This window comes from Ambystoma mexicanum, chromosome 8 (assembly GCF_040938575.1).
Source record: "Ambystoma mexicanum isolate Mex_15411 chromosome 8, UKY_AmexF1_1, whole genome shotgun sequence".
Lineage (NCBI taxonomy): Eukaryota > Metazoa > Chordata > Amphibia > Caudata > Ambystomatidae > Ambystoma > Ambystoma mexicanum.
The window spans coordinates 1,359,395,261-1,359,407,284 of record NC_090929.1 but is presented as its reverse complement, the minus strand read 5'-3'; the positions used below and the strand labels follow the sequence as shown (position 1 = coordinate 1,359,407,284).

At 45.2% G+C, this 12,024-nt stretch overlaps 1 protein-coding gene across 4 annotated transcripts in view; it reads left to right on the top strand.

Annotated features, from left to right (window-relative positions):
• Positions 1-12,024, top strand: part of PTPRE (protein tyrosine phosphatase receptor type E) — a 2,259,327-nt gene that overhangs the window by 1,979,415 nt on the left and 267,888 nt on the right. For all 4 annotated transcript variants that reach the window (XM_069611476.1, XM_069611477.1, XM_069611479.1 and 1 more), the window contains one exon: positions 10,099-10,233. In XM_069611476.1, the coding sequence (XP_069467577.1) occupies positions 10,099-10,233 (135 nt within the window). The remainder of the gene's footprint in view (positions 1-10,098; positions 10,234-12,024) is intronic.

Sequence of the window (12,024 nt, the reverse complement as noted above, 5' to 3'; positions counted from 1 at the left end):
TTGCATAATGTCTGAATTTTTTGACAACCACATCAGTGATTAGCGATACTTGTTTATTGTAATAATAAGTTTTTTCCCAATGGCATTAAACACTTTGTGCATTGTCTCAGAGCAGTGTTGACAAAGGAATAGCCACAACTAAACCTATTGCTTATCTGGAGCATGCAAAGCTTTTTTGTGCATACACGTTTTTCTCTCTGTGCAGGAGAACTTTTGGTAGATTTTAACCTATATGACTGGAAAAAGAGTTGCAAGATGCTCCTTTAACACTGATTTGTAAAGAATTGCAGTGGTTGGGAAGGGGACATTTCCTTCCAAACTGTTTGGAGATGGTATCTTGCTAACTACGCATGCTTACAAAGTGGCCTTCATCGTTATTTATTTGCGCACAAGGAAAAGAATGTGCGCACTAAGGCTAATCATTTCCGCACTTAGGGAAAAATAATTCGAGGGAACATTGGGTCCAACTCACTCTGCCGGCCACACCCTGGATGCTCTCATCTCCTCAGACCTCCACACATCTCCATCCCTATCGTTACTCCTATTTCCTGGTCTGATCAATGCCTCCTTTCCTCTCACCTTGACTTCCTTGGTCCTCCGCCTAAAGCTTTGCCTGCACTGCTACCCTCCTTCTCCTTCATTCGACTGATGCAGCAAGTGTTAGCTGCCGCTTTCGCCGCCACCTTCACTCCCCCTCTTACTCCCTCCACTGACTCTCACTCTGACTCAGTCCTCTCAAACCTCCAACTTTCCATCTCCAACACTCTGGATATCTTTGCCGCTGTCATGAGGATCCGCCTGAAGTCTGCCCCCAAGTGCAACTCCTTGTACGACTCTGATCTGGCTGCCTTGAAACGCAAGTGCAGAGTTGTTGAGCGGAAGTGGCAGGCTTGGAGCGCATCCTCTAACAAACTGGTTTGCCGCCTGCTCCAAAGGCAATACAGGCTCTCCAACTACTCGAAGAAGAGGGCCTATATCCAAGCCTGCATCTCTTCAGCCACTAACAATACGGTTGAACATTTCAAAATATGCAAGGAACTAGCCAACCCTACTGCAGTCTCCACTTCTTTTCCTTCCCTGGCCCTCTGCACTTCTTTGGCCTCTCATTTAATTTCTAAAACTCAGTGCATCTTGTCTTCACTCTCCTCATCCCCTTACCCCTCTGCCTCCCTCTTGCCTCCCCTTGTCCCGCTCTCCCCTCCCCTCATACTCTACTCCTTTTCTCCCCTAACACATGATGAGGTTTCTAGACAAGTCCACTCTATGAAAGTCTGATCCAAACAGGTGCTCCGCTGCTCCTTCAGAACTATCAAGGATAAGATTGTCTCCCTTGCTCCAGACTTGGCCAATTTCTGCAATCACTCCTTTGCCACTGGATCCTTCCCTTCTCTCCTCGAGCGCTCCCTTGTGCATCCTCTCAGCAAAAAGCCTTCTGCCTGGCTCCTGAAGTCATAGAGTTTGTACATCTTAATCTGCCACAAAGGTGTATGGATATCCTAAAGGAAGCAAGGAAACCTAACACTAGGCACTGTTATTTCGAGGAGGTGATTTGTAGTTTGATGTCAGTCTAAACAAATAAACCCCATAGAATGAACTCCATCACACATTCTAAATTATATGCTCCACTTGCTAGATTCGGGGTAAGTCTTCAACTCTATAAAGGTCCACCTGGCAGCTTTATCAGCTTACACCACCTCCCACAATAAAGTATCGTGGACGAAGCTACCGGTCATTAAAGCATGTATCGAGGGAGTAAAGCGACTCCACCCTCCCATTTCTAACCCACCGCCGGGATGGTATCTCAATGTAGTACTCGCTAAACTCATGGGGGACCCCTTTGGACTGATGCATAAGTCAAGTCTTAAGCACCTGACCTACAAGACTGCCTTCTTAGTGGCTATTACTGCCATAAGAAGAGTTAGTGAATTACAAGAATTGTCAGTGCAGGATCCTTTCTTTATCATACAAAACGAAAAACTGTTTTTACGCACTCATCCTAGGTTTTCCCTTAAGTTTATTTCTAAATTTGACGTAAACCAGTCCATTGAGCTGCCAGCCTTCTTCCAGAACGCCACCAGCTCAGCTGAGGTTAAACTCCATACACTAGATGTAAGGAGGGTGATCCTTTACTATATAAACAAGACCAGACAGCTCAGGAAAACAGATCAACTGTTTGTCTCCGTAGCACCAAGCAGAGAAGAAGACCGCATTTCCAAGAATGCCATCTCCAGATGGATAGTCAGATGTATACAACTGTGTTATTCTTTATCAAACAAAACACTGCCTTTCACACCAAGAGCTCACTCCACTGGGAGCACAGGAGCCACTCTGGCTTTCATTGCAAATCTCCCCCTAGACAGAATTTGCAAAGCAGCTACATGGAGCTCAGTACACACCTTCACTCAGCACTACTGCATTGACACACATTCCAAGACAGATACACAGGTGGGACAAGCGGTTCTAAAACATCTGTTTGCCAATGAACCTTCTCACAACCACCACCTTCTCCTAACACTGCTCGCTAATCTATGAACAGCATGTGATCTAAGCAGATTCCACAAGCCTCAGAAGGGATACATTATTCACCGTAATCGTATTTATGATGCTTGTATCTGCTTGGATTCACATGCGACCCACCCTTCCTCCCCTTGTTTATGAGCTTGTCTGATACATATCTGCTTGGATACACCTGTACTCACGCACACTTCATGCTACTTCATGTCAGAAACAAAACAATCTGAGGGACCTCGACTTGTGAAGGACACCATGGGTACAGTGGACGTCACACTAGGGATAGTAGTACTGGCACGCCCTGTCGACGTCTCTTTTTCGAATTTCGAGAAACAACAACTGTAATACTCTGCAGCTTCCACTAGATGTCGGCCTATGCACAGCATGTGAATCTAAGCAGATACAAGCATCAGAAATACGATAACGGTGAGCAATGTATCCCATATATAGACAGCTACAGTGTGGTAGGCATTAAAAAATCACTGGTCATGGCCAAAAACCATGGCTAGTGGACTGGTAGTGTTTTAAACAATAGAGTGTACATGGGCGAAGGCCGGAAGTGTTGTAAAATATACAGTGGACATGGCCAAAGTCCATGGCTAGTAGCCTGGTAATGTTGCAAAATATACAGTGGACATGGCCTCCGTGGCATTGCCAGTGGCATGGAAAAAAAACTATGGTATAACAAAACCTTTGAAATTCACTGAAAAAACTTTAGTTAAAAATTAGTTAAGGGGCCCAAATCTATCGCAACAAAACCACTGAAATTCAGCACATTGGGGAAGTCATGTACGGCTTAACTTGTCGCGTTCCCGTTGCAAAGCCCATGAGCACATACATATTATAAGAGATGGGTTTCACAATGATAAACAAAATGGCGTTAGGAGGGACCATAGCATTATCAGGGACATCAACGGGAGCTCTCTGAGTTTGGCTGGTCATGACCTCACCAATGCGCTGAATTTCAGGGGTTTTGTTGCAATAAATGTGGGCACCTTAACTAATCTTTAACTTAAGGCCAAGTGTGATATTGATATGAAAAGCGTTGATCCAAAAGAAAACAAGTTTATACCTTCATTAGGCTAACAAAGTCATGTATTTGAGACCTTTCATGATCTTGCGATCACTTGTTCCAGCAAAGATGGAATGAAGCATTCAACAGTCATTTAGAGCTTAAACATCCCCTTTTGAATTCATTATTGATGCTTGTCTGTGTACCTGATTTATAGTTTTGTGTGAGAGGCACAGACTTCAGATGTTAAATCCCCACACATTGCAGGCTTGAATAGCACACTGAACCATGTGGAGGCAAGGATGAAAAAAAGACTGTTAGGATGCTCTCAGCAAGGCATAGAATGGTATCAGTCATGGTGGGTGCAGTCTGGTTGAAGGCTGGTATATGTCATGGTGGTCCATTTGCAAGATCGGTGGTAGTACAGTTACATTTATTTACAAAAAACTGAAAAATGATTTTCAAAAAGGTTAATTTTACTCTAACAGAAGGTAAAGTGTACAAACAGTGACAGTGGCCCTCATTCCAAGGTTGGTGCTAGTCATGGCGCTGTTAGCGCCATGACTAGCACCAATACCGGTACCGCCACCGACTTGGTGGTATGGGGACTTACCGGTCTATCCCGACCTTTGCGGGACCGGTATGTCCCCATTTGAAAAGCCATTCCCCATTCCCATTTGAGCCCCCATAAGGCTCAATGGGAAGGGGGAAGGCATCAATAACGGTACCGCAAATTGCGGTACCGTTATTGATCCCGGTATCCCTTTGCGGTCTCGTCTATAACGCCTGGTAAAACCAGGCGTTAAGGGAGAGACCCGCAAAGGGACCTCGGAATAGGGCGCAAAGGGATTACCGCCATCGGTGTCATTACCGGTGCCCGGTATCCCTTTGCGCCCAGGTCGTAAATGACCCCCAATGACAATGTTAAGGTATAAACACTCACTTTATACCACTACAACTGTAACTATGAAACTCGACATATGAAAACATACTCCATAGTACTACTAATTACCATAACTTTTGAAATGCCACCTTGCTTTTTTGCTAATTTGTACTGCGTCATCCCTAATCCCCCAAAGGCCTCAACTCCAAGCCATGCCCAGACTGCGGGAGACAGATGTCTATTTCGGATCCCTTCAGGGTGTGCCTCTAATGCCTTAGACTACACCACACCATGGAGGTTTGCGGCTCTGGTCAATTGATGAATATAGAAGCCTTTGGAGCATATCGCCAAGCTCTTTCATGATTACCACAAATGAGTAAGAGGACCCCTTCTACGTTCACGGGTTTGTAGGCGAAGAAGACCATGGTGGAAGACGGAATGGAGGAAAATTCTCCAGTTTGGAAGGACCAAAAGAAACATAGGAGGAGGTCCAGCACTGCAAGTGACGTTTTTAGTCATCATTCCTCTACTTCACCCTACAAGTAGAGTCCATCACACCTGCACTAGGGATATATCTGAGGATTCACCACCTATGATGCAAGTGCAGTTCCCCACTAAATCATCTACTTCTGAGAAGCTGAAGAAATTCAGGAGGCAGAGGGTTGACATCTTTGCCAAGGCCCCAGTGCCATCAGGATCCAAGGCACTTAGTGAAGCTCGCAGTGGTATCTCTTTTTACCGAAATTTACATCTGCTGGCTCGGTTCTGTCTCCAGTGGTGGACACCACTTCACCCCGGCACCATGGAGCTCCATGAATCAATGCCCTGGCGCCAGCTCCCCTCATCTTGGCACCAGTCAATACCAGCGTTTCTCTGAATTACGCTCCCCTTTCAAGGGGAATGTTCCTCCCAAAGATTACCAAAATCTTCAAAGAGGAAGGGCATTCCATCCCCTTTAGTTGTGAAGCATGTTCTTCTACTGAGACAGGGGAATTTCCCTGAGAGCTTCTATGGTGAGGGCCCAATGAATTTGGTCACAGACCTACAGACGGCCAGAGTCTTAAACACCTCACCAGAGGTGGATATCATTCCAGTATCGATGCCAGGCAGGCCTCACGCCTCCTTTCAGAATGTGACTGTCAAAATGGTGAAGACAATGGTGTTGTCTGACCCCACTAAGACTAGGGTCCAGTATGACATGACTGACATTTTGGACGCAGGTCCTCCACAGGAGACCATGGCACTATTACCATTCAACCCAGCAGTTTCTGCACCTGTATTTGCCACAAGGTAGAGTCTGTCTTCAGTCCCTGCAGTAGACAATGACCTTGCCAAAAAGCATTGTACGGCTCTCTCAGATCCGGGTTTCCTTTCCATTCATCCATCACAGAAAGCATGGCCGTGCGGGCCGCAACAGCGGGTGTAAAGACCATGTCTTTTCCCACCTGTCAAAGTACAGGGAGAGAAAAAGCTGGATGCCATGGACCACACAGTCTTGCATCTGGCAGTCTTGTTTTAAATAGTGCTACCTGTGCTCTAGTCAAGTTCACGTTTAGTCAGGGGAGTGTGATCCCTTTAGTAGCAGAAAAATTGCTTACTGAAGACATTAAAGACGGCTTCCACTCTCTGGTAGGTGACAGCAAAGGGACTGTATGGCAGATTCTATAATCAGATCTTGACACGCCCAATTGTGGCCCGTGGTATGTGGGAATTTGCTCTTGATGTCTAGTCAAAACTTCTTGATATGCATTCCGATGGTAACAAGCTGTTTGGGGAAGTCTGATGAATACTTGCAGAAGATCCAGGCCTCCAAGGCCACAGCCAAGTCTGTAACCCATGCTGTTTAGTGTCCTTCTACCTCTGTTCCAGTGTGTCCAGCTTTTTGGCCCTTCACCTCTTTTGCCCACCAAGTCAGGGGTCAGGAACCCTAGGGCAAGCACCCACAGGGCCATCCTCCCTGCAAAGACAGAGGAGCCAAGAGAAGAGGTGTTGACACCACGGCTGTCCCCTAAACAGCCTCCAGTGCCAAGCCCCTGTTAATTGGACCTCGTCCATTCGACTCCTGTGAGGGAGTAGGGTTGTCCCTGTTTGTCGAGGAGTGACACCACACCACATCAGATGCTTGGGACTTACAGGTAAGGGGGACTGCCTCCGTTTTCTTCAGTGCTCTCTGAACCACTCTCCTGTTTGCCCTTCGCTGCCTCCGGTCAGTCTCCTGATGGTGGAGGTCTGTCTGCTTCTTCTGAAAACAAATCAGAGGCACATACAGGGAAACTAAAGAAAGGAAGAAAGAAACAGCATCATCAGAAAATGTTAATAACCCCATTCAATGTGAGGTAAAGGCTGGTAGCTCCTTTACATTATGGTTCTCAAGAAATACAAGGGCGTGTGACCCATCATGAATTTGAGTCTTTTGAACTTGCACCTGTGCAAGAACAAGTTCAAGGTGATCATCTTGGCCAATTTCCTTCAAACCCTAGAAGTAATGGACTGGTTGGGGTCCCTGGACCTCCAGGACGGCTACTTCCATGTGCGGATAGATTTCCAGCACAGGATGTACCTGAGGTTCATGGTTGGAAACACCCACTACCTGGTCCGAATTCTGCTGTTAAGTCTTTCCTCAGCGCACGCAGCATGTTCACCATACTGCTGCGAGTGGTGGTGGCTCGTCTCAGGAAAGACAATTCTTCCCTAACCTGGACTATTGGCTCCTTTGGACCCGCACACAAGACCTGCAGCATGTTGCACAGTTTGCTGCTTCACCCGGAACTTTAAGAATTCCATTGTTTTGCCACCCCAGTCCCTCCAGTTAATCAGAGTGGTCTTGGACACCGAACTGAGCAGGCCCCCCCTGAGGTTCGAGTAGCAAATATCCTTCTAATGGTCCATGCCTTTCAGTCCCATACGTTGGTTACAGCCTCAGCCTTTCTGCTTCTCCTAGACCTCATAGATCGTGGTGGGGCTGGAGGCCCATTTATGCACGAGGTCACTCCAGGCGACATGCCAGACCTGCTGCAGGTCTTGGATGCTGTGTCTCGAGATCTGCATTGGTGAGCCCAGTGACACAACATACTATTGCCTCCTGAAGGGGTGGGGCGCTCTCTTTCAAGATCATATAGTGAGTGACCTATAGTCCACAACGAAAGCCCACGAACACATCAATTTTATGGAGGTACATGAGGTAACAGCTGGCCTTTGTTGCCTTAAATCTGTTCACGCAAACTGTGTGTTGATACCGATGGATACAATATTTGCCATGCATTTCCTTCCTTAACAAGTGGGATGTTGTGGTGTCATTGCTTCTGATCACGAAAGCAACCGATTATGGTTTTTAGCCCTGGAGGTCAACGTGTCTCTGACCGTGGCCCATCTTTCTAAGACAGAGAAAGTAATTGCTCATGCTTTGAGCAGGCCGACGTTGTCCTCCCATGGGTGGGAGCTCTGCCAGGAAGTCCTGGAGGAAGCCTTTGCCTTCTGGGGTAATCCTGAAGTGGATCTCTTCACTTCCAGTGTGAAAAGGAAGTGCAAGTTATTCTGCTCCAGTGAATTTCCCAGGCAAGGAGCTATGGGGGCCACTTTAGTTGTCGGATGGAACTTTGAACTCCTTTGTGTTTCTTCCGATCGGTATCATTTCGCTAGGTCTCAGGACAATGCCAACATTTGATATCCTTGCTTATTCTGATCACTCCTGACTGGGCCGGAGGACGTGGTACCCAGAGCTTCTAGACATGTCCAGCTGGTCCTTCCTTGCACCTCCCGACGAGGGTGAACCTGCTCTCCCACTGGGGTGGAGAGTGGCTGCTCCATTCAAGCCTCGGCAGCCTGAACCTTAATACTGGACTGCTGAAAGGCTAAAGTATAATCATTTGGACTTGTCGCACAATGTCCTGCCTGTGCTGCTTTACACTCTGAAGCTTTCCACCAAGTATTTCTATGCCTCCAGTTGGATTTCCTGCTTTCCTTGTCCTGCAAGACATGCTAATTGGCACTGTGAAGGGGTACCTGACCACCATTTCAGTCATTAAAAGGTGCCCTGGGCATGGCTCATTCTTCACCATACCTGCTATTATGCAGTTTTTGCAGGGTTTCAGTATGCATTTCCCTCATACCAATTTGTTGTTCCTGCATGGGATTCGAGATTTCAAGACTTCTCACCCTTTAGGGGAATTTCCTGTGGCAATCACTTCTGCGAAATGGGTAAGTAAGCTGCTGGCTCTCTCTATTAAACCTCCCTACTTAGTGTTTTCCAAGGAAATGGTAACGTTTGAGAGTGAAACCATGTTTCCTGACCAAGGTTGTGTCAGAATTGCATCTCCTGAGAGGATCTTTCTGTGTTTTCCCTCCATCCCATCCTTCTAAGGCTGGGAAGAGATTGCATTGGCTGTACCTACTGCACGGTTTCAGCTAGTATGTCTCTCGGATGATGGACATTAGCTAAAATGACCAACTTATTCCCTCTCAGTGCATAACGCTTGCTTTGGTCAACCGGTCATCCAGAGCTTTCTTGTGTAGGTAGTGGTTTCTCGCTCTCCTCCTCCTCCAGATTTCTGTACTGCTATAGAAGTCTATCCATGAGTACAGTAACAAATAAATGACTTCTCAGTAATGTTCTTTCTGATGGATTAGTCCTTCTTACCACAGATTTCTCCAACCTCCCATCGTTGCCATCTTGGTGGATAGCTTGTACACCTTACCTGTTTTGTGGCCCTTTGTGCTACAGGAAAATGCAGAACTTAATTCATGGGGCGTGGCAACTCCATACATAAAGGCCCACCATCATGTCCGGCATCTGGGCATGCAGTGGCGCCAGGCGGAGCTGGACGTAGAGCTTCACTGTAGCCCTTAGTGGCTGAAAAGGTTTCCAAAGTCATCTGTGCGACTATCGAACAGGAGGAATCTGTGGGAGGAAGGACTAATCCATCAGTAAAAATAAATTACAGAGAGGTAAGTAATTGGTTCTTCTGTGACCACATTCTGACTATTTTTGTATGCATCAGAATGCTGCTAATATTCCAAACTAATGGGTTAGTGTGGAGGTTCTCGTCTGCAGTTTTGTTTTTCTGAAGTGTGCTCTACTTTACAATATAAAAAAAAAATCTTTAAGTTGATGCAAAGCAGAAAACATGCTACAGCTAGTAGCATGGATCTTCTTGGCATAAAAACAATAGCAAAATAACTTGTGTGTTGAATGAAAGTCATAACTTTTTTTCCAGTAAATGTGATTAGCTGCTGTACTACATTATCATCACAGACTGTCGGGGAAGTAGAGAGGGTCCAATAGAAATCCAGTGTACAAATATTTTTTTCTATCGCTGCTATGATGAAAATAATTGTGAATGAACTATATCAATTGGAGAGTAATTATCTAGTTGCTTGGTTCCTTGTAGCAGCTGTTGCATACTGAAAGTTGCTTCAAAGTGGCAATATAACGTTTTTGAAAATAAATCTAACAATATACATTTTTGTGGGGGTAGTGGCATACAACACTCCGACCAAAGCGTTTTGGTTTTGGGTGTACTGGGTTGTTTCATCAGCAGCAGGTCCAGGCTATACATTGCCCCCCACACCTACTCCAGAATATACTTACTCCTGCTCTGCAGTGCCCTCTATGGATAGATTGATGAGCTCTAGACTGGCTTTTTCTGTGGCAATGTTAAATAAAATCAACTGTCTTTATTTGTTTCTTATTAAGGGATATCGTCAGAAAGATTACTTTATTGCAACACAAGGACCTCTCCCACACACAGTAGAGGATTTTTGGAGGATGGTATGGGAATGGAAATCTCACACGATTGTCATGCTTACAGAACTACAAGAAAGGGAACAGGTATGCTGTGTTATAAAAGGTTGCATTTGGGAGTAAGGATTAAAGCAATGATTAATTCTCTGTTATGCATTGAATGTTTCCAAACTCTTGCTCTTTCTCTGTTGCAGCAACTTACCTTGCTAAGCAGTGAAAATGGTTCCTTTTCACATAATGTCAATAATAGTATTGATAATAATAACATGAAATTAACACATGCTTATTAATGTGGCGTCGCAAGTACTGAGTGACTTCAGAAAGCTACACTTCAGAAAGGATGGTGGCACCAAAAACACATCTAAGCCATAGTTCAACATGTTTCTATCCATTAAGTGAAGACAATAATATTAATGCCCAGTGTACAAAACTTCATAACAGAATAACAAAAATAAATGTGAAATGGAGATCTGAGAAAGACCAATGCATCAGCCCAACGTTGAAGCCTAGAGCAATTACACTCTGGGCATTAACACTTAAATGTTATAGATTCAAATATGCCCTTAAAATAGAGAAAGAAACAACACTGGATAAATTGGTGTACAATGTACAAACTTGTATAGCCAATAACATATTTCTTAGAGGTGTGTTTGTGAGAGATAGAGAATGAGCGGATTTGTGCATAAATCCCATTATATATGTATACAAATATTTCCACAGGAGCTATTTCCATCAGTTTCCCACATCCTTCTCCATTTCCCCCCTCGCTCTCTCTCTCTCACCGTCTCATCCCACCCTCCTTCTCTCTCTTTCTCTCCCATTCTCTATTTCTGTCCCTATCTCTTTCTCTCACATGCTTTGAAGCGTGCAATCCTCTGCACCCTCCCAGTTTTTATGTATATACATGTGCACATAGTGTGCAAATGCTACATTCAACGCGATGAACCTCCATACTCTAATTAGCAGGCTCAAAGCCTCCAGGAGCAACAATGATAACAGCCTAATATGAATCACCTCATTCCCAGACAACAGATTACAGATGGTCAGATTGGGTAATTGTGTCTCTGTGGCCTTACCTGTCACCTGCAGGGTCCTTCAAGGGTCTGTCTTGACTCGATAGTTCTTCAATATTTATGTTAAACCCTATGCAGACCTCATTGCATCCCTCGTCTGCGCCTTCCAAATGTATGCAGATGATAAACAAATCACATTTAAGCTTAATGCATATAGTTACAACTGTGGATTTATCTCTGCCAGCTTCTCCATTGTCAAAAATTGGATGATTCACAATAACCTGTGTCTCAATGTCTCCAAATTGGAAAGTCTCTTCTTGGCACCTCCCATTTATCTGGCCTCAGAATACAAGGTCCCAACCTACCCCCAGTCACACATGTCAAGAACCTGGGAATTACTTTTGGGGACAATCTCTAAATAAACACACACACATCCAGGGCCTCATTAAAAAATATCCTAATACCAGCTACATCTCCTGAAATGCCTACTTCCTTACTAGAAAATTGAGGTCTCCACAGCTATGGTCCTTGTTTGTCTAGATTGCTAGAACAGTCTTTACATAGACACTTGTCAAACACCTCACTTCGCACCTCCAGAGTAAGGCAGCTAGAATGATCTTTGGACTAAAACCCAGGGAGCACATCATGGCGGACTTCCAGTCACTCCCCGTCAGGCCAGGCATCTATGATCCGCTGGTTCTATGAAAATCACCCTCCTATCCTCAAGGAAGGAAAGGACTTGGTTTGAAACCTGGCACACATTTCCTTGCAGGGTGATGAAAATCAACTGTAGTTTTGGAAACCCCTAAAACCTGTCTCTTCCAACAGCTCATCAACATACTAGAAGAGACTCCTTCCATAACTA